At 45.0% G+C, this 23,238-nt stretch overlaps 1 protein-coding gene across 4 annotated transcripts; it reads right to left on the bottom strand.

Moving 5' to 3' along the window:
* Positions 1-2,156: 2,156 nt before the first annotated feature.
* LOC121094857 (ubiquitin-conjugating enzyme E2 variant 1) lies at positions 2,157-19,167 on the bottom strand. Of its 4 annotated transcripts, none has more exons than XM_040608936.1 (4): positions 19,095-19,167; positions 7,836-7,984; positions 4,385-4,510; positions 2,157-3,990 (listed from the first exon to the last, which is right to left on the bottom strand). In XM_040608936.1, exons 1-4 carry the CDS (start codon positions 19,114-19,116, stop codon positions 3,844-3,846), a joined length of 444 nt encoding a protein of 147 aa, XP_040464870.1. In that variant the 5' UTR covers positions 19,117-19,167; the 3' UTR covers positions 2,157-3,843. The 4 variants fall into 4 exon arrangements, with proteins under 4 accessions (XP_040464870.1, XP_040464871.1, XP_040464869.1 ...); XM_040608937.1 differs by having other exon boundaries at positions 19,101-19,167; XM_040608935.1 differs by lacking the exon at positions 19,095-19,167 and adding an exon at positions 12,460-12,565.
* Positions 19,168-23,238: the final 4,071 nt, after the last annotated feature.

The raw sequence follows: 23,238 nt of genomic DNA, 5'->3' as shown, positions 1-23,238 counted from the left end.
ACTCCATGGCAAACCACAGGCAGCACCGGCGTCCCACAGAGCAGCCAGTGATGCTTTTGGCTTAAAAAAAGTTATCACTCGAATGACAGTGGAAGAAACTTAAAATTTTGAATCCGAAGCACCGCAAGCAGTTGTAACGGTACAGAAAAGGTGTACTTAAGCATACGCTCCCTACACACACACACAGAGCTTAATTACAATGAAGCAAACAACAATTAGTCTTTATTAACAGTTAAAATCTCACTGCAGTGCTGGTTTTCCCCCCTGCAAGTTAATGCCTGTACAGTGAGAAAGTCACGACGATCAGGCTTTTAAAATTGAAATTGATTCCGGATAAATACGAAAAGCGGTTCCCCCGAGAGGGCCGCGCGTTTACATCGAGCAGCGCTCGCACCCGAGCCAGCCCCGAGCCGTGCGAAGCTCGCTAGCGCCCCCTGCCGTCCCGGGCTGCCGGCGGGGCCGGCGCCACAGCCACGGGAAGCCCCGCGGGCGAGGGTCGTTACTGGAAGTGCCCAGCGCAAGGACGGCTCCCAGACCCTCTGCATGCTGATCTCCTGCTCAAACCAGTCTGCTCCTGGAGTGCTGCTTCAGCCCCTCCAGCAGCATCTGCTCCAAGCAGCAGCGTTGGCCAATGCACCTGCTTATTTATTATCCCTCCATACACGGCCAATCCACCTATTTATTTATTATCCCTCCATACATGGCCAATCCACTTATTTATTTATTATCCTTCCATCTCTTTCTCTTAAGAGACGCTGGTTCAGGACATAAACTGAGGATCAGCAGAGATCAACTAAACACTTGGCCTTTCCATGCCAGAGTTCGGATAAACACAGGTAAGACGCAGCTTCCCCACCTCATTTCTAAAGCATGAGCAAGCAACCAGGCTGCAGGATGACCGGCCTCTTCCACTACGTAGTTGGTAGGTCGCATACGCTGACAAAGCTACAACACGTACATTCAATGACAGTTGACTCTTAGGGGCATTATTTTTCCGTACCACTCCTACTCGGCTGAGGGTGGCACAGCAGTGCGCTTGGAGCACTGACAAGTTCAAAGGGTGCAACCCCTAGGTGAGAAAATTGACAGTGAACCCCCTTTTTTGTTTTTTTTAAGCACCACCCAACCTCATATGGCAAATGTTGTTAACACACGGCTCTTGCCAGCACAGCTCCCGGCGGAGCATGGCCCAGGTCAGGGTGGAACGCTCTAACTCGTACAACTTGCACAGCAAACCAGACAGTTTCCAAGGTTTTAAGATCGTTACTTGAAGTTTGAAGGTTGAGGGAGAAACCAAACATGCGCCAACCGTATCTTCCCAAACAGGGCAAGGGCACTCTTACAACAGCTCTGCAAAACAGAGATAATCGAGCAGCACGCTATAATTATCAAGCATTGTTCTGATCCCCATTTAACATCTTTAAGATACCAAGCTATTTTAAATAAACACACAAACACACACGATGCCGACAAAACATTAGTCCCGTTGTCTTCACAGATACCCTCTGAGCTACTAAAGGACTGCGCAGTATTCCAGGCTAGAAGCCAGCAGCAAGTTTCACAAAGTGTCACAAAAGGTCATTCCCTTTTTTATTCCTAACCCAGGAAGAACCTCATTTCACCACAACATTAAAGTGAATGCACAACGAGTACCTTCTGGCAATCCTTTGAAGCAGAGATGCTTTACGCTTGGAAAAGGCCAGAATTTCACATCCCTTGTTTTATCCAGATTTGGAGAGAAGGTCACCTTTTTACATGTCACTATTTGAGCGAAAACAGGTAAAATTTCAGGTTGTGAAGTTTTCCTTGAACCTGACAAACAGCGTAACATGCAGCTGTATGGGGATTTGATTTTTCTCAGGACTGCAGCACGTAAAGGTCACAGCAATGACAGAGTACCTTCAGACAGCATGTGTATCTGGAAATTCCTTTCAGCAGTTTCTTAGCATCATGTAACGTTACCAACTACCAGGTCTAGGGAGTCTGAAGTTTAAACTAAAACTAAAGATTCTCCTTGGCACAGCAGCAGCAGCTGGATAAAGACAATTGCCTTTCACCACCAGTTTACATAATGTGATCTGTAGGAAGATACTTCCAACAAATCAAGAATTCCATAAGGGATCAAAATTCTAAACATAAATACAATTAAAGCCTTCTAATATTAATGCACACTTTTTATTATATTAAAATCAGGCAATGGTCTGATACAATAAAAAGGCTGCTTATGGAATACTGTTATGTTAAACTTTAATTACAGAGGATGTTAAATCCTTACAACTAATATTTTCCTCAAAAGAGTTAATGGAAACATCAATTGTTCATTGACTTGATAGCTGCTGCTTTAAAATGTATTTATTTTTACTCTTTTCTTTTTTTTTCCTTTTTTTCTTTTTTTTTCTTTTTTTTTTTTTTTTTACACAAACACTGAATTTTTCATAAAACTTAGGACACACTAGGTTGGTTGTATGTAAGCTTGCATCCACATTTCAGCAGTTAGTGGTCTGAAACAGTAAACCAGAAAAGGCAGTGATTTGCCAGGATGCAAAGCCAATAAAGGTCCTTAGATCTGCTGTATGCACCGCTTCCCCAAAATCTTCACTGAAGAGATTTCTCTTCTAAGACTTACAGAATCCTAATAAAATCTACTACATTGATTCGATTTGTCTGTAGTCGTCACATCTTTAGAAGGGCCAAACAGAAGTGCAACATTTTGTTAATTAACATTCTTGGGTCAATCCAAAGCACCAAAATACAACTATTTGAGCTGGAGCGTGTGTTCAGAATCTCTATGTGCAGAGTTTCCCCGTTAAAAGTTTGGCAGCAGAAGATTTCAGCAATCCTGGTAAATTACTGCTCTTTTCACCATGTCAAAAGCCTATCTAATAACATCAGCCGTGGTCAGCTTGGTGGTGTGGCAGCAGTGCTGGAGGGACAGGGAAAATCCAAGTTTGCGAGCAGAACAGATACTCTTGTTTCCCAGGCTGGTGAAGACTAAATTTGTTGCAAAACCAAAACGATAAGCAGGAGGGAACAGGTCAAGTTATTGCCCCAACGCTCACCCTTGCCAGGGGTGAGAAGAGTCACAAAGAGGGGCAAAAAGAAAGCAGCACCCCCTGCTAAAAAGAGGGGAAGAGGGAAGAGATTAAAAGAACCCTGAATCCCTCACCCAAAGCCCACATCACTAGTGAGGGGGACCAGGAAGAGATATACAATCTATGCCTTGGCCAAAGGGAAGAAGGAAAGCTTGCCCCAAATTATCAGGGCATTTAAAAAAAAATAATTAAAAACCCCAAAAACAACCACAGTCACATTCAGCCTTTACTAGAGATAGCACAAAGGGAGGGATGACTGAGGTTAGCACACATCCCCATTAGTAGTCCATAAAGCCCAGTGTAGTACTGGAAGCAAAAAACCTTTGTGTCTACTCTAATAAATAGCCCTGAGCTTCGACTCTATTGCAAAAGACAGAAAAAGAAAAAAAAAAAAAAACAACCCAGGCCAGACACACAGCAAGGTGATTGTGGGATGTATGCTTTCACAGTTAAGTTAGATGTGCCACACTGGTCTTGACAGTAATAAATTTAAATAGACTTTTCCTGATACCAGAAGTTCAGCTATGTGGACAGTGGTTACACGACAGGATTATTTGTTATAGCACAACTTATATTTCAAATGAAAAAAAAAAAAAATTAGTATCATTTACAGTATCTCAAGAAAAACTTCCTTTGAATGGGAACTTCCTTTCCAGTATTTTGAGGTCTACAAGATGCATCTAGAAAATTTACTACTGTGGAAAATGAAGACAGCTTAAATTGAATAAGGGGGGCATTTTTTTTTTTTTAATTAATTGCTGTAACATTGTCCTTCAGGTGGCTGAGGAAGTTTCATATTTTCTTTAGACATCATTAGACGCCGAAGCTCTTGCAGAACAACTTTGATACTATAAGAATTCTGCCATTTTGCTAGGACTGATATGGCTCTGGGGTCCACCTAAAATAGACAAAAAGACCACTCCTGTCAGAATCGATACGTTTGATACACTTAACTCCCTCCCACACCCTCCAACTAAAGATCCTACAAAAAATCTTGGAGTGGGAGAAACCAAAGAAAGCAAAAGCAAGCAAATGGTTTCCTAAAAGCGTAATAAATCCCCGCATGATGCAACTATTTGAGTGGCAAAAGGGCAGGAAAAAAAAAAAATCAGTTCTACATTTTAATTTCAGAACACACTTGGCTGTGTACTTCCCTTCTACCCCCCCTCCCTTCTCCTCAGAGCAAATGGCACCAGCAAGCAATAATTAAGCAAGTTGCAAGTATAAACAAAACATTAATTCAAAGTTGCACATGAAAACCACATTAAAATGACCCAAACCCAAAAACTTACCACTCCATTAGAACTATTTACTCCATTCATATTAATTTTTGTTACAAATCTTACAAATGGAGGTGCTTCTGGATACTTAGGCCCACATTCTATTTTAAGGCTGTATATTCTGTTTTCATAAATTGTCTGAGGGGAAAAGAAAGGGGGAAACAATTACATCAGGCGGTTCAATAAGCATTAGGTTAAAACAGTGGTTAATTTAGGGACACGTAAACAACCAAACATAAAGGCAGCCACTTACACTGTGCTGGCTACCTCTGTTTTAAGTTCATTTCATAACATTCAGAGTATCAAATGTTACCTCTTCAGGGTAATGAATTCTACTGGTCTTTTAAGCATCGAATTTTCATGTAAGAAAGGAAACTGGCATCGCTTTCCATTCACCAAGTGAAATGATGTTTTTTTTAAATCAATGTAGAGCTCAGATACCTACTTTTCAACCACTCTTTACACAGTACCTTTGTTTTATCAGTTTACTAATCAGACACTCTACCTTGAAACTGAAGCCACAGCTTTAGCTTAGGTAACTATCTAAAGTCAGCCTGTTCTAGAAATGCACTTGAAAAATAGTCTTTGGTCATAAACCACGTGGCCGTTCTGGGAAAGGGGAATGTTCCAAGATGCACCACATTGCAAAGTACATCCTGACGGCAAGCAGCAGTATCACTCTGTTTCCACAGCAGTAACACTTAAGACTTCACAGCTAACAGAAATCCTGGATCATGAGTTTTTAACTAACCCATCAACCGGTATAGGCGAGAGACAAATGTAACAAGGCTACAATGATTCTTCAATATTTAAAATTAAAAGAAACAAACCAGTTAATGTTATTCTGCATTCTGAGAATAACTATTTTTGATGTGATGATCTGGTGTAGCCTGGCACACAGCTCCAGCTAAGTTGGGTAATGCAGGCAGCTGGCAGAAATGCACAACAGGAACAGGATCACCATGGGGAAGTTTAGGCAGACAAGCTCTCCAGATTTAGAGCTTCTGACACAATTTCCTGCCTTCAACAATGCAGTGAACATTAAACTCACGAGACAGTGACCATGAGCAAAAATCCAGGTGAATGTGTGAGCGCAGAAGCCAACAAGCAGCCAGCAGCTCCTGCTCACCTGTAGCAGCAAAGCACAATGTCCTCACCAGGACCTTAAGAACAGTTGCCCAAAAGTCCAAAAACTTCTCAATATAAAACTCCGCGCAATCCCTTTTGAGGGCCTGTTATGACCCTTAACATTTTAATATTACCCTTAATGTTAAGGAGCATTTTGATGCAAACCACTACCAAATATATAAGAATAGACTTCCTGATTCAGCTGCTTCCCATCTATGCAAACAAAGCGGCTTTAAGCCAGCCTGCAGCCACCCATGGTGGGACCAGCAGCTGGCCAGCGCTGGCCGGTGACAAACTAAACGCTGTCACAAAGTTTTGTGGAAGAAAAGTCATCCATCAGCTCTGCTCAGCCTGCCCAGGCCTCCTGTCCGAGTCCCTGAGCGAGGCTCGCGTACAGGGCAATTCACAGCCCAGAGGTTCGTGCAGGTTTTCAGGGTCTTTGCAAATAACTGCACCACAGTAAGACCAGTGAATGGAAAGCCTTGACTGTGCACATGTCTATAGCCAATATAAAATATGTGCAGATAAAGCTGAAGTTTTGACAGTGCCACTGTTTTTAAATAGCTTGTATAAACAAGATGAATCACTGGCTGCGAAACCATCCGCACAAAGTCTGGGAAGGAGAAGCGTGCTTCCATGTATGGTAGCAGGGACACTCGGAGCAGCAGCACGTATCTAACTGCATCATGGTTCATTTTTCCCTCCTGAATGCACAACATAAGATTATTCCACCTGCTACAAGCATGACTGCTTTCCACCCAGAACGAAATAGGATTTCAAAATTTTTTCCAGTGCCAGGATTTCCACATTCTACTAAGAAAAAAAAATTCATAATAATATCACTGAGTATGAACACTGCTAAAAGCAGGACAGCCACTTAGCAAACAAGAATGACAAAGTTCCCAGAATCTCTCTCAACACAGCCTGTTGCTTTCAGGCAATAAGCTTAAAAGAAGTCAAGACATTTTTGGAAAAAAATCTGTATTCATAACTGTGTCAGAAAGACAAAAGAGGCACAGTTGAATCATCTTCCGTGATAGTCCTCTAGCCCTGGTTAGCGGTATGACATGAACAACAAATTTCTATCACTGCTGACAAGTCAGCACATGCCTGTTTGCACATTTCAGTTTCTATTTAATTTTCTAAATTAGATTTCAAGGTTGCTTAAATTTTCCACGAAGTGTATGCACACAGTGAGCTTTCTTCACAGTCTTAATGCAGTGTCATTAACACCCTCCTAATGTTATAAAATCAAATGCTGTTCTAGAAAATGATTTTGGCATATCATAAACAAACAAAATGATCATAAACGGGAAGATGTTAACAACGGCAGACAAAAGGTAAACAACACTTCTGGATGAGATAGAAAATACTGCATGTGCAATGTCAAAATATAAATTCTTGCAAAACCTCATTGTATGTCAGAAAAGGCAACTGACAGAATGGGAACACACAGGGCAGTAGCATGATTAAAGGTCTGTAAAGGCTTCCATATAACAGATTGAGAACACTGGAACTATTGAGAAGTGATACTGGGCCAGGTACCGAAGACAACACCTGCTACTGCAGGCAGGAGAATCAGCTACTTGCACTTCATGGTAAGGATGTTAAGGAAACAGAACAGATACACACAGTGAAACTGGAGACAGTTTTGAATTTAGGATACATACATACACACAACGCACAATTAGATCATCAAGTTCACTACCGGAGTGGAGATTCACAGTTTAGTAGGGTTTGGGGGGAGGAGAGGCAGAACACAACAATACTGCCACAAAGATCAGTAGCAATATAAGAAGCTACTCTGGGAAAGAACATTCAGAGAAATAGAATTCATTAAAATTTGAGTTTCCCGAGTTAGCTGAAACTCTACAAGAGCAAGTCAGTACTGCTGCAATAAAAAACAACCCATAAACTCAACAAGAAACAGCAGAAAGACCAGCAGTACTGAACAAAACGTCTGTGTTTTACCTACATTAGCTCCATATGTAATCTCACTAGCCGAAGGATTTTAAACCTTGCTGTATTCAAGAGTACTAGAATCCTGAAATCTCAAAAGTTATGCCTTAATGAATCTGTAAATATAAAGCAGACATGTAACAGAACTAACAAGAGAAAGGCACTAAAAATATTCCAAATTATAAGCAAAAAAGATACAGATATGTGAAACCCATTATTACATGGAACTTGAACCTTCAACATAAATCACTTGCTGAAGTGTTTTTTCACTCATTGTGTTCTGTTTGTTTTCTGCTCCAGTGGTTAGATTGAGAGAAGAAAAGGGTGAAGAAGAAAAAATTAACAGTACTATTTTAATATTTAAGTAGATACTTACTCTTGGAGGCCCAATAATCATTCCTGTCCATCTTGTAAGTGTCATATCTTCGTCATCTTCAAGGCCCCAGCTAACTGTTCCATCACCTACTCCTTTCTGCCCTTCTTCAAGTTCTTCCAACAGACGAAAATTACGAGGAACTTTTACTCCTGAAAACAATCAGACAAATATTTCGAGTTGAGAAATCCAATAAACAAATAAAGCTAATTTCACTGACACTTTTGGTCTTTCTGCAGAAAACATTTTGCATAAAAACATACAAATATCACTGGTTTTCGAATGACAATATTTCAACACTATGAAAAAGATATTTCCATATTTAGTTTGGATTTTAGAAGCAAAATCAAGGTATCCACAATGAAACATGCTAGAAGGCTGACGGGTCAGATATTAGGGCAGGCAGTAAAGTGACAGGAAATCTGTCCACTCAGAAATACACACAGTATTACAGAGCTCTAATTAGCACTCGCCTATATGATTTATATATAAAAATTTTGAAGATTCTACAAAACGACACCATGAGAGGCTTGACACCACTCAACTCACTCAGAGCTTTTAAAAATACCATTCAAAGTAAATAAAACTCTTCCATAACATTAGCAGGTTAATCCGAAGTTAATTTAAGTGGGCTTTGGCAGCAGCAATGGCATCTTTTGTACTTATGACCTCCACCACCAAGGAATTTCAGCCCTTCTTAATTGCTGGCACATTGATCATCAAAAAGCACAGCAAAACAAGAAAATTTTCTTATCCCCATTACTTTAATGGAAAACAACAGCACAGAGAACTTAGGTGACATATCCAAGGTCACCCATTAAACCCATTAAGTCCATGGCAAAGGAAGATCTTGAACCCAGGCCACAGGGGACTTAATCACCCATTCTTCTTCGAGGTATCTGTACCTCAGTCATCACAAAATGTTAAGTGCACTCTAGGCCACCACTTCTCCTTCGTATCGGGTTTGCATGGCAAGGTTTTGGTAGCAGGGGGGCTACAGGGGTGGCGTCTGTGAGAAGCTGCTAGAAGCTTCCCCCATGTCTGACAAAGCCCGTACCAGCCGGCTCCAAGGTGGTCGGACCTGTTGCTGGCCAAGGCTGAGCCCATCACCGACGGTGCTAGCAGCTCTGGGATAACATGTTTAATAAAGGAGAAAAACCCTGCACAACACCAGCAGCAGCCAGAAGAAAGGAGTGAGAATACGTGAGAGAAAACAGCTCTGTGAACACCAGGTCAGCAGAGGGGGAGGAGGTGCTCCAGGCACCGGAGCAGCGATTCCCCGGCAGCCCCTGGTGAAGCCCACGGTGGGGCAGGCCGTGCCCCCAGCCCGTGGAGCCCACGGGGGAGCAGATCCCCCCCCGCAGCCCACACCAGAGCAGGGGGTGCCCGAAGGAGCCGTGACCCATGGGCAGCCCCCACTGGAGCCGGCTCCTGGCAGGGTTGTGGCCCCGCAGGGACCCAGGTGGGAGCAGTCTGTCCCTGAAGGACTGCACCCCACGGAAGGGACCCAACGCCAGAGCAGTTCAGGAAGAACTGCAGCCTGGGGGGAGGACTCAAGTTGGAGAAGCTTGTGGAGGACCGTCTCCCGTGGGAGGGACACCACACTGGAGCAGGGGCAGGAGTCCTCCCACTGAGGAGGAGGAAGATGTGTAATTAACTGACCGCAGCCCCATTCCCTGTCCCCCTGTACCACTCGGGGAGGAGGTAGAGAAATCGGGAACGAAATTAAGCCTGGAAAGAAAGGAGAGGCAGGAGGAAGGTGTTCTAAGATCTAGGGTTTCTTTTCTCATCACCCTACTCCAACCTGATTGATAATAAATTAATTCTCCCCAAGCTGAGTCTGTTTTGCCCGTGATGGTAATTGCTGAGTGATCTCTCCTTGTCCTCATCTCAACCCACCAGCCTTTTGTTGTACTTTCTCTCCCCTGTGCAGCTGCGGAGGGGAGTGAGAGCAGCTCTGGTGGGCACCTGGCATCCGGCCAGGGTCAACGCACCACATCCTTCCAGGTACCCCTGTGAAGCACAGCTCTCTCCAACAGCAACAAAATTATTGCCAGGATATAGTTAATAGTTATTTTTGCCTGACATACAGAAAGGTTGGATTTGGGGTTTGGAGTTACCTCCCCACCCCATAGTATGAAGTTAACTATTCAACAGCACGTAAAACTAGAAAACTATAATGAATCCTCTTCTTCACTATCACTTATTTAGTACAGCAGGAAGAGAAAGGTAAATCAACCTTTCAGTGTATAAAGTGAACCCAGAAAACTTCTCGGTCAGAAGCCAGCGCTTCCAGCATGGCTGGGACACCAAACTCTGAGGACATAAGAAAGGGATCAAGGGCTTTAAAAATCCCCTCTGTAGCTGCTTGCCAATGTGGGAAATAGAGGATCTAAGGCATTGTGAAATGTAGCAGTGCTTGAAATGGAATAACTCCAGTAGCTTTAAAATCCCTTTAAAATATATTAATGACCTACAGAAACTAAGTGTCAGTGATTATTTTGCTGTGGAATCAGAGTTGCCCAAATTTCATTCACTAAAAAGGAAGCACAGCAGAACCCAAAAAACAAAATTACGAAAGGAATTAGTTTGTTGGCCGTTTTGACACACATCACCACGATCAAGAATATTCTGGGGAAACATGATTTAATAACACAGCTGTAGCAATAGTACAAAAGAGAAACCTGGAATCAGAAAAGCAGTGTCAGAAGACGACAGACCTGCACTGGCTATACCAAACCACACATACGGGGGCTGCTGAGCACGACTCAAATACAACTCCAGGCCATATCTACACCTTCAACTCCCAGCGAGACCGTGCTGTTACTATGGCTGCTGAGTAATACAAATCTTTGGCTGTGAAAAGAAATGAGTCAGTGCCATAAGATTAACTGAGCCCCTGTTACCACCAAGGATTTGGGGCTCTTGGGGACCACTGCCACTTCCCCTGCACCAAAAATTCCCAGCGTTTCCCCTCTCTGAACACCTTAGAAGCATGAAGTATATATATCTTGTGTACTGCAGGCATATGAAGGTTCAGGTATGCAGCTCACACCTGAATCACAACAGATCAGCCACCCCATTTTTAATTATATTCCCAATGCTCTCCAAGCAGTAGTTACGGGAGGCAGAGAAGAGAGCAATCTAGTTCCAGCGCAGGGGACAAGAGAAACAGATGGAGTATGAGTTGAAGGACAAGGTGCTGCCTTTACTTACACACACACACACAACCTATTTCACATTTTTTTGCTGCAGCGGATGCATGGGAAAGCTGGTGATGGGGAATGACTCACGGGTACGTAATGCCTGAAACTGCTGCCTGGGCTTCAGCCCAGGGAAGAAATGGCCAGGGAAGGACGAACAAAAGGTCTTTCTGGAGGGTGAACTCCACCCCATGGTCTGACACAGCAGCTCTTTTGACAACGCAGGTGATGCTGCGAAGGAAACCGTCTGTGGCTATTATTAGAAAACCCAACCTGAGCCTCTCCCAGCTCAAAGAAGCTGAAGCCAGCAGAAGACCTGCCTCGAATGTGTCCTGTTGCCAAAAAATATTCTCTCTTCTGAACCACATCAAGCATCATCTCGGTCTCTGTACTTCAGTGCTTGACAATACCACTTCATATGTATCAGTGGTGCAAAGATAATTTACTGATATTTACTTAGACCAAAACAAATATCCTAGGAGGAATCAGCTTTATGTTAAACATATACATGCCATGCGCCAAAGAAGGAAACTAAAAATATTGCTGTATACCCCTGTTTCCCCTTACTCTGAGCATCACATACTCTGTTCACCGAGTGAGGCAGGAATCCTCTGTGAAGAAAACTTAAGTGATCGTGTAATTAAAAATTACATCATCACATATACATTTGAGAAGGCCACAACCAAGGCTGAAAGGCAGCCTTAATTCTGACATTCGCTGACCAGAGCCAGGCTTGGCTTTACAGCCTTACAGGAAGAGAAGGCAACTTCACTTCCAGGCTCTCCCCAGATACAGCTGCCCTGATTCAGCATGAATCAGAGCCATAAGAGAGTCACACAGGATTTGAGTGTTCTCTGACAAGTCCGAGGTCTACAGAGAGCTAGCTAGTCACATCATGCACTGGCTCCTATCACACGGAAAAAGTTAACACAAATTATTACTATTTCCACAACAACTGCTCACCTGTGAGCACTACTCTACTAGTAGTACTCTGTGAAGTAGATTTTTTATGCACTTCACAGAAAATAAAATGATCATGGGAGATTTTTTGTCACTGTACAACAAACTACCTTGTCCCACAACTTCGTTGCTTTCTAAAATGTTTTATCCCTATGCTAAAGGTCAGAGGTGTAACACGGAAGACCAGCATCTCAGCCCCTACAGAAGGCAAGTTCAGAGTCACATCTAAGATGGTAATTCAGCTCCCTCCCTGACACACTCTCAGGAGATTCTACAGGAAGAAAAGCATACACATGCATATATAGATAAATAAAAGACTATGGCCATATGATCATAAATGCTTTAAATAATTTCCAAATAACTTGCCCTTAAGCAAGGAAGAATAAAAGACCAGATTTACCCTTCTGATCAGCCTGGAAAGACGCACAAAGCCATTAAGCCAATCCTGAAGCCACTAAACTAACCTTGTCTCCTCTTCATTCGTAAAGGCTTGGAGCACTCACGGTCAGCTACCACATCCTGCTGGGACCCGAACCTCAGAAACCACACAAACATTATCACTTGTGGTTGTACACAAACATATCCCCATGTTTGCTGTCCACCAAGATTCCTAGAAAGTGATCTGATCTGTTCTAGGCATACCCAGTATTTGCCAAACAACCTCCATGGATAAACCATGGCAGATTCAGAGTTAGGAAATGTCCTGCGCCAGCTGACACAACCATGAGTCAACTCTGTATCGTCCTCCCACCCCCCCAATAAATACCTTGCACAATCTTGTCAGTGTAGCAATGGAGACTTTCAAGGCAGTAACCAAACCAACCTGTTTTTCTAAAAGTCCTTCATTTAACACAAGAAAACCTAAATAAAGCAAGAAGCAATTAAAAAGTAATCACGTTGTTGAAAGTACTTTCAGTTATGCACTTCAATCTAGCCTTCACTACTGTTCAAGAAGACTCTCAACCAGCAGCTTCATTTGATACAAAAATACAATAATATCCAGATAATTGCTGCACTTGCAGCTGGCCTGACTGCAAGGAAATGGAACTGAAAAAACACTTCAGAGCAAAAGGAGGTGTTTACTATTAATGACAACACCAAATCTATGAAAACTAAATTGTAACTGTACTGACAAGGTAAGATCTCCAATGACAGAGGTTTGTAAAGTCTTTCTCAAAGCTCATCTTTTAGTAAACATGCATTTGTGAAGCCTCAGCCCTGCCCACTAGTTCACCAGTTACAAAAGGTTCATGAAATATTTTGATGTCCAACTAGAGAACAAAACTGAACTACAGACTGAGTTTTCCAGAAAGTCAGGATGTGTACTTTATAGAGTTTAAAGTTGCAGGAAGAAGCTGCTAGGTTTGGGGTGACATCCTCTTCAGCCTTCAAACAGAATTAGGACCTTCCGTTCTCCTTGTCAAAAACTTCACATCACACCAGTGCTGCCAGGCAGACTGGCACCGATGAGCCTTCGCTACCATGGCACCTCACAACCTAGCTGTTTCCTAAGCAAGGAGTTGAAAGACTGAGAGAACAGCAAGCTGAAATGAGGACAAAAGGAGTTTGACGATGTCTGGTCAGAATCACATTCAGGAAGGTTCTGCACTAGGAAAGAACAGAAGTATTCCTGGAAGACACTTAAATGCCTACTTGGCCTTTAAAAGAGCTTAAAACACTCTCAGATTCACTTTCTACCACAGCACTACTAAAGATACACACGTACACAACTGAATGTCTCTTATGATAGTTTTAAGAGTAATTTTACCAGTCAGAGATTTTTCTCATTTGAAATTTACATTCACTTGAAGAACGCAGTAAGTTTTTATCAAGTTGAAACCAACACTTCCTGACCGACCATACTTTTTAATCTTTCAATTTTCCCCTATCATGTAATGAAAGCAATTCCAAATTCAGAAACCTGCTGAAAACAGCACAGTGAAACCAGGGAAAGAAGGTGGACAGTATGCCTTTGAGAGTAGATCCTCTTCTTGAATCTCCTTCATCAGCATCAGCAGAACAAAATACACGCCTCTCACAAAAACATCAAGAATACACTTCTCTTTGCTTTCTAAAGTGAAATCAAATTGCAAGCATTGCTCTTCAGGATTAAAGCACACATATACCACACAGGACACCTCAGCAAAGCACACAGGAAATGCACTGCACTCATTAGGGGGTCTAAAAAGAGGAACCATCTTTTTGCTGAAGATTTCTTGACATCTTCACCAGTAACAGCCAACTTAGCAAACCAGCCCTTCAAACAACTTTAACTCTGCATCCTGTACTGGTTCTGATTTACAGTGACTCAAGTGAACTGAAATCCAGTAGCTTTAAACACCTCTGTTGCCTAATATGTTAAAGCCTCTTCTGTTGCTTGGGTTTTTTCGTGTATTTGACTCAGCCGTAATTACATCTTTTCCAATATATTTATCATCTCTTTGCAGAGATTGCAACTATTGAAAATTTGATAGCTTACGCTTGCAGCACTGGAATTCTAAAAAGCTGTAAAAAATAAGTAAATCATTCCTTGTCACAATGGTACATGGAGTTTCTGAAGTGATGGAATATTCAGAACTGAATAAAAGGCTTTCAGCAACTGTCAAAAAAACTTCCAGGAACAGGAACTTCAAATTTCTTGCATCGTCTTTATAGTCATGACTTCCACTCTGATAATGCAAACAGGTACCGAGACATTTTGCAGATGCAAAATAACTTCCTGAGCACTTGAACCAACCTGAAGTGTTTTCTGTTCTGTGAAGCTAGAACGCTGGTTCTGTCTTTCAATGCTACAAGCGTGTTACTTGGGAAGAGGTAACTTTAAAACATTTGTCTGAGACACACTGGCAGTATCATTGAGGTCTGAAGCCGAATAAAACTTTCCAATAGCAGAAGAGTTAAAATCAGATGCATTCTGTGACTTGTATCTCATCTGAAAAGCTAAACATTACCAGCTGAGCTAGAAGTTACTCTAGAAAACAAGTCATCCTGAAATAGCATCCTAGACAAACCCCTGACACTAAATCTTACCAGGGAAGCCCCCACCATTTCCTCTTTGAAATGGCTGTTAGTGACAGAGAGCTGATGCTTTCCTACAGCTGCCTCTTCTACCCACAAAATATCACTAGGCTCTCTTAAATTCACACCACCCACCAAAAGGTAAATGCACAGGTAGGTTCACTGATTTTTAAGACAAGCTTTGAAGAGCAAGATGCCACGCTGACAGACTAAGGCAGTTACCTGTTTGGTACCGGGACTCCAGTTTTAGCACCGGAGCTGACAAGCACAGGTGGGGAGCAGCAGAGGCAGGACGCACAATACCCTAATGAATCATTTTAAGTTCTCAGCTAGAATGGCATTTTTCAAATATATTATGTAATTTGTATCATTATACATGAAAAGATTCAACTGAGTATCTTCTTGTAAGTTTTGTACTATTTACCCTTTTAATCTACTGCATCCTTCCATTACAATACACAAAGAAGCTCTGCAAACAACTCCTTTAGCACCGGCTATTTAATCTGTTCTTATAGTCCATCTTATTTAAGAGGGCATAATTTATCTTCCTATTTTGTCTTCAATTACTTTTTCCCTACCCTTGAGTATTTTACTCACACACTTAGAAAGTACTTGGTGGCTGGCAATATTTATTTTGAGATAACTACTGTATGCAGTGCACTCTGAAGGAGATATCACGGTCCATTTGCAGAGGCAGGGTACACCTTCTGTATCCTTCAAATCAGTTTCTTCTTCATTGTAACATCTCACTTGCTCTTCACAAGCATATCTTTGAGTTTACGGTGATATTATGGGCCCGCCAACAATTACAAAAGTATTCTTTTAATATACCGTACTAAAACTGATCTGTGCTCTTCTCTCTGTTAGGATTAAGTCACATATATCAGCACTATCATGACCGTATACCTAACGAATTGTCCTTCTGTAGTTCTTCACATTCCTGACTTCAAAAAACTTAAATCTGGGCAAATCATTTCACTACTCAGTTCTTCCAAGCTGTTGGTAAACCCAGTGCCTACCACAGCCCTGCAACAGACTCCCTAAACAGACCCATGAGAGAAAAGGGGGTTGAATGAGATCATTAAACTCTTCCAAGGATGCAAGTTAGAGAAACAGGATTCCATAGGCCAACATGGTCGGATTTTGACCCATTATAATACTGGAGGCTGCAGGAGAGCAACATGGAGCAAGCTCCTGTAGTCTTATAACTGCAACACAGACTCCATGCAGTCCAACTTCCCTGCAGGATTACAGACTACGTGAGCCTCTGAGGAACCCTTGATTTCTTGGCTAGAACGGGTACCTGACCCAGCTGAGCGCTCCTGCATGACATTTCAGTCTGAAGGACAGACAGACATATGCTCGGTTTGGGTGTTTGTGGTTTCCTGTGAAGCGCCTTATTAGAATGATTAAAGTCAACTTTTCTTTTTTATTCATACATTAACTGTGTGTGCGCAAAACCCACGTCGTCAGCAATGCAGAACTGTGTTCTATACGAGCGATACTGGTGGACCCTTCATAACATTTCTTCCAGGTGAGGGTTGTTTTCTCCTGTTAATTATTTCTACCTGGTTCTCTGATTCAAATATAAGGCTTACCTGTCCAATGCCCAGGACCAGTCCTATGACTTTTCTAAGTTACAGGGACATTTGCTACCACTCCTTCCTCTGGGTCAGTAGCTGCTTTTAAAGAAAGACTGAGAATTTTTCGTCATCAACCTTTGTTTAAGATCCTTTGCTGAACCACTATTAACTCAAGGTAGCATATGCATTCGAGTGGTTTATAAACAAAGATGAATACATTAAAATTCCACAGAGCAAGCAACATCAAAATCTGTTTTACATATGAGCAAAGATACTAAGCTACTTGCCCAAAGCCCCACAGCAGATCAATCAGTAGTGGAGCACAGGTGTCCATCCCTTCCAGGCTCTATTTGTATGTGCCAGCCAATGCCTTCAGTGCAGTGTCAAGAAGGAACCATACAAACTGCATTGCAGTGCCACCACCACTACTGTACCCGGACACTGTTGTTCTCTTTATCAGAAGAGCAAAATCTCCATCCTTTACTAATGCAACAAGAAAACACAGACCACTGCTGGCAGGACAGCCCATGATTTACACATGGACAAAGCTTTAAAGTTCCCATCAACATAAGCTGCTGGTCTGTATCTGAAGGTTCTCCAAGACTGAATTTAGGGTTTACTGCAAAAGGTCAGTGTTCCTGTAACACATGTTTATACATCACTATTTTTGCCCCCCGCCAGCAGCAAAGTACACAGGATCTCACGAGCAGCTGAAGTGCAGTGCTTGTCAAATGCCCACACTGTAGACACAGAAACTGATGTCCCTACTCACGTCTACCTGGCTGTGTATTGCTTGACACTTCCAGCACTGAAGAAATGAGACTGCTTTCAGAAATCCATGAAATAACAGGAAGCAATCCAAAAGACACAACGTGGCTAGCAGATGATGGTTTAACAGCTTATCACAAAGACTGCTGCAAAAGGAAAGCTGGGGAGTAGAACTAGCTTTGGATTTTATCACTGCAGTCCAAGTCCCCTTCCACACATACCCCTCTGTGACCACCCAGACAATTAAATCACAAAGTTGCACTGGTTTAAAAGGAAAAATATTTGCCTTGTTCTTCCAGCCAAATACAAAATGATAAGTCAGCAGCTTGAAAGAATCATTGAGAAAGTATGGTAGCCAGAACAGCGTGACATAAGAGGGGAAAGAAGGGTCCACTACATTTTTTGTATATTTTAATCAAGTGTTCCAATACCTCACAGTCACATATGTTCGGAGATCTCTAAAACTTAATTCTCAGGACAGCATCCACTGCATTTTAAGTGTTTTTATAAACTTGATTCCTATGAATTATCTGCATTGTGGCAGTTATTCTTAGAAGTTGGAAGCAGTCATTGATTGAGACCTATCTGTAAAAAAAGAATTCCATAACACTGTTATATCTTTGAGAGCAATCTTCTGGTGATCTCACATTTAAACTTGCAAGGAAGCAATGTGAAAACGAGTATTAGAGTGGCACATTTGAAACCCTGTACGGATTTATGAAAACAGGAAAATGAAACTGGCTAAACAGAAGTGAAACTCATTTATTTAATCTGTCAAAGTTCATTAAAGGATGTCCACAGGAAAAAAAGAACAACCAACATTTAAAATCTAGTTTCTGTATTTTTGTTTAACGTGTAATGATAAATGCAATGATGGGATTTGTTCAACTACCCAAGTCAGGTGAAGAGCCATTTTAAAGGGGAGACCGCCCCAACTTCTTGAAGGATAGGTGCCCTGACAAGGAAGTTACATCCTCCCGATCTAACAGGAAGACATTATTAGTGAAAAAGACTTTTCAGCAGCTACTTTCACCCACGCCACGCACCCCGGTCGATGCTCAGTAACTGCTAAGGCCAGAGAACGCGGGCCAGGCCGAACCCGCAGCAGCGGAGCGCGCTCACCCCGGCTGCACGGCGGCCCCGGGAGGGCGGCCCGGCGGCTGTCAGCGGCAGCCCCACGGCCGTGCCTGAGGAGCGAGCGGGGGCTGCGGGCCCGACCGGCCCCGGGCAGGGGGTCCCGGCCCCAACAGCCCAGCTCAGCGCGCCGCTGCCCGGAGCCAGCCCGCAGGGAGCCGGGGTGGGGGTCCCGCGGGGCCCGGGCCGGCTCCGCGCCCCGCTCCGGGCCGGACTCGCCCCGCCAGGGCCGCTCCCACCACCGAGGCCTCGGCAGCCCCCGGCGAGGCGCCGGCCCCGAGCCGCGGCAAAGGAGCGGGGCCCGGCTCCACGGACCCCCGGCCGGGCAACGGGGCCCCCCTCCGGGCCGCGCCCCTCGGGCCGGTCCCACCGCCGCCCCCTCTGCCGCGGCCGCCGCCGCCCTCGCCCCTCCGCCGGGCGCCTCCCGGCCTAGCGCCCGCCGCCGCCCCTCCGGCCCCGACACACCCAGCCAGGCCTCCCGGCCACCCGTCGCCCGCCACGCCACCGCCCGCGGGGGCCGCGGCTGCCCCGCAGCAAGGAGCGGCCCTGCCCGGCTCCCCCCGGCCCGCGGCCCCGCCGCCCCGGCGCCCGCTCACCCGCACCCGTGGTGGCCGCCATCTTGCACCGCTGCCGCTGGAGCCCCGCCCCCTCGCACCACGTCAACGCAACGCGGGAAGTGCGGCTCTGAGGGCGCGGCGCGGGCGGGCGCACTAAGGGAAGGCCGCGGCGGGCGGGGCGGCTGCGCGGAAGCTCCGTGGTGCACGCAGGGCGCCTCCAGAGCGCCGTCGCGCGGGCGGGCTCCCCGCGGGGGTCGGGGAGGGGGGGCGCTGAAGGAAAGAGGCCGAGCCCCCCGGCTGGGGCAGCCGCGGCTCCGCGGGGCTCCCTCTGCCTCGCCGCAGCAGGCAACCCCGGGGAAAGCAACCCCGGCGAGCTCCCCGGGGAGCTCTGAAACACCAGCGCACTCTCAGGCATTTAACAGCCCATAAAACTCAAATGCAATTAATATGAATAATTGGCGAGCTATGTTCATTACGGCCAGAACATGAGCAGCATTAGCTCTCCAACTGCTTTACAAATATCCGTACTTGCTTTGTAATAATCTGCCGCTGTTTACACATTTGCTGCCCCTTACCGGTCACCCTCCGACACCCACAGGCCACCAGTAACCCCCACCGCAGCAGCACCAGCTCGGCACTGGTGCGTGGCACACGCAGGCGGGGGTGAGGGGCTCCATCCCGCCGGGATCGCGGCCCAGGGCACAGAGGCCATGGCGCACATCCAGCATGGCTCCTTGGGTCTCAGGAGGTCACTGCCGGCCAGGGCACGGCCGTGGAAAAGTTTCTGACCTAAACTTGCTGGTATGAGTCTAAAAGAGCCATAGCCAGGAGACATAAGGAAGACCCACAATGCTGCATTTCAATCAACAGCGCATCTTCCTTTATCCCTCTCCATTTCATACAATAATAATAAAAAAAAAAATAGTCCTGGTTTTGGCTGGGATAGTTAATTTTCTTCTTGGTAGCTGGTGCAGTGCTGTGTTTTGGCTTTAGCACAAGAATAACCTGCACTGATGTGTCCGTTGCTGAGGAGCGCTCAGTGTGAACCAAGGGCTTTGCAGTTTCCCAGGCTCTGGCAGGAGCAGAGCATGCGGAGCTGGGAGTGGACACAGCCAGGACAGCAGACCCCAACCCACTACAGGGATGGTCCATACCACACACAGCTCCGTATAGGAACTGGGAGAGCCCGCTGGGGGCCACTGGTCGCTGCTCTGGAACTGGCTGGGCATCACATAGTGCTTCACGTGGCGGGTTCCCCCCCCCCCCCTTGGGTTTAATTCCTCTCTCTCTCCTTTTCATTTCAATTGTTATTATTTTTACTTCATTTCAATTATTAAATTGTTCTTATCTCCCTCCATGAGTTCCACCTTTCTCCAATTCTCCTCCCATCCCACCAGGGGAGAGCGAGCGAGCGGCTGCACGGTGCTCAGCTTCTGGCTGTGGTTAAACCCCGACAGGAGGCAAACGCGTTCTGCTTCGTCTTGCAACACGCATCCCCAAAACTGCGCCCCAAGACATCACAGGAAAATCTGCAGAAAGCAATTACCAGGCAAAACGTTTTGAGGACCCATTGCGTTTTAAGACACTTACTCAATTAAGTCAACTTTAATGGACTCGGCTTTCAGCAGCAAGCAGAGCCAAGGTACTGGTTTTATTAATTAGTCTTTGAAGCTACTTTAAAATCGCCACGTTGGTTTTACTGGTTGGATTTTATTTCAGTGAATTAAATACCACGATTCAGACATGGCCGAGCCGGCAGCAGCTGAAGACAACAGCAAAGCAGCTAGGTGGCACGAGAGCTCAGCGGACCTGCAGGAGATGCCACCAGCCTGCAGCCACCCCGGTGCCAACCGTCCCCCAGCAGCCAGGGCTCCGCTGCTGGGGGAACAGCCAGCACCCCTGCTCGCCAGGACACGCAGTAGCTTTGGGGGGCGAGGGGTGTGACTAGCCTAGCCCCCCAACCTGAGCTCCCCTGCTGCTTTCTAGGCTGCTGCCAGTCACGTTCGCAGAGGACTACAGGCAGGCACAGCAGCCGAGCCAGAACCTGGTTTGGCCCCATCACATACAGCCACCTCTGCTGATGCTGGCCCTGCTGCTCTGTGCAAACAGCTGTGGGCCAAACCAGTCCTCAAGCTTTTTTATTTTTTCCTTTTTCTTCTTCCTTTTTAAATAGTAGAGACCAAAAACACACTAGAAAGACACACTTTGTCAATGCACTTATGGTACACTGGTCTGCACGCTAGCTTAAGAAGTACCCCCTTTCTTCTTGTTTGGCCCCAGTATTTCACGGAGGGAGCAGATGAGCGGAGAGAACGCAGATAACTTGATTGAGCAGCAAAATGAAACAAAATCGGAGAAGCTGAGCCACCAGGAAGCTGAGCAGTTTGAAACACATCCATGGGAGGCTCCAAGCAAACACCAAACCCAAGCCCATCAGGCTGCCCTGAAGATGGGCTTAAAAAAAGGCCAAGCAGGATTTTAAGACAATTTGCAGCGACTTTCCTCAGTTTACTACAGGGCAATGCTTCCACTTGCAGATGAGTCGTAGGACCTCTGCAACACCACAGAGACACATAAAGATACACATCTGCTCCTGCCTGGCCAGCGGCCGGCTCGCTGGAGGGCACCCACAGACCTTCTCCTGGAGGGCCAGGGGGCAAGAGGGTGACCACATCTTTCTGCGAATATCAGAGACTGAAACCAAATTGCTTTTAGAAGCATTTGGTTAAATTGAAACGCAGGCCATCTCTGTGGAGTTCAAAAGGAGTGCCTTGTTCTGCTTTAGCCCTAATCTGTTCCTAATCAACTTAACAGATGTGAATCTGGCTTAAGATAAATTCGTGCTAAGGATCCCCACAACCTTTTGCTCCAGAATTGCTGTACGGATTTTATGGAAGCATCCGCTGCTTTAAATGGGTGGAACGGTTTCCAGAAACCAGCTGAAGACCGAAGCACAAGCCAATTCATACAGGTATTCATTAACCCTCCTCCAAGGAGTAGTGAGCTTCAAGATAAACCTTGACTCGCAGCAGGGAGGGAAAGATCAGGTAATATAAACCCAGAACTTGCTCACAGGCCGTGTCCCTCGCTCTGCCTCAGGAACAGTGACAAGACAGGACCCCAGGAGATGCCAGCCACGTCAGATGTGTTGAGTCACTCTGAGCAAGAGTTGCCTCAGGAGCCGAGCACAGCATCAGCATGTAAAAACAGCATCCAGAGATTAACTGCTGCCCCAGTTTCTCATAATTAAGCAAGATTAACAGACAGACAGTCCCAGCAGCCGCCACCATTAGTAGCTCAGATTTGTTTCCAATAAGACTATAGATCAAGTGGCTGAAAGGTTTGGCCAACAGCAATTGCCTTTTACAGCACACTTGAAGTGTAAGTTCTAGAAATTCATGCGCTTCAAATCCATTTGTTATATACACTGCATCACTGCTGTTCACTCGGCATTTCAGTCTGCAGTGAGAGACAAGCTCTCAGACGACTTCATGCTGCTTCCCCCCCAGGCGTCCTGAGCACCCACCCAGTTCTGTACTGGTTTACCTAACTCAAACTGGGGGTGAGGGACCAGGGACGAACAGAATGAGGGCAAGAGGGATAGACAACCAAGGACTATAAATCTGTTAGAATATGGATTAAGTGAGTCTCAGTATAGAAGCAGGTGTGAATTTAAACTTTTGTTGAGATGGCAGAAATAACCACTGCAGTTCTTTGTACTCACAGCAACAGACTTCATTTCCTAAACATTCCTACACATCTGGAGCTGCAGGACACACACTGGAAGGGGAGAAGAGGAAGCAGCAGCATTCTTTGCTCTGGAGTCACGGTAGTTTGCATCCTCACCTCACCAACATTCAGCATGTATTCAGTTCAACACCTGTCACACCTGTTATGCCAAAGAAATTAAAAGTGCTTCAGCTTTAAGTAGCAAATATTAACAAACTTCACTGATCCAGAGTAATGATAGCCACAGCGACTTCCACAACAGCAGAAGTTACCTTTCTTCCTACTTAAATGTATATTCACATCTCAATTTTTTTTAATATAAACAGTCAGAGCCTGGAGTCCAGTAAAGATAAAACCACTTCTAGAAATAACTTTGAGCCAAACAGGTTTGGCACAGGATCACACCTCTTAAACACCCAGATTTGGGAGAAGTAGGTAATAATTAACAAAGAAC

Source organism: Falco naumanni, chromosome 10 (genome assembly GCF_017639655.2).
Source record: "Falco naumanni isolate bFalNau1 chromosome 10, bFalNau1.pat, whole genome shotgun sequence".
NCBI classification, from domain to species: Eukaryota; Metazoa; Chordata; class Aves; order Falconiformes; family Falconidae; genus Falco; species Falco naumanni.
Note: the sequence above shows the minus strand (reverse complement) of the source record. Positions and strands in the feature narration are given on the sequence as shown.

What these genes read in the sequence shown, in the direction of transcription:
- LOC121094857 (XM_040608935.1), bottom strand. Translation starts at nt 12,550, where the DNA reads ATGTTTGTGTGGTTTCTGAGGTTCGGGTCCCAGCAGGATGTGGTAGCT. An exon ending in TGATTATTGGGCCTCCAAGA is followed by an intron (nt 4,511 to 7,835) that starts GTAAGTATCTAC and finishes TTTTCCCCTCAG; the next exon opens with ACAATTTATGAAAACAGAAT. An exon ending in TAAATAGTTCTAATGGAGTG is followed by an intron (nt 3,991 to 4,384) that starts GTAAGTTTTTGG and finishes TGTCTATTTTAG; the next exon opens with GTGGACCCCAGAGCCATATC.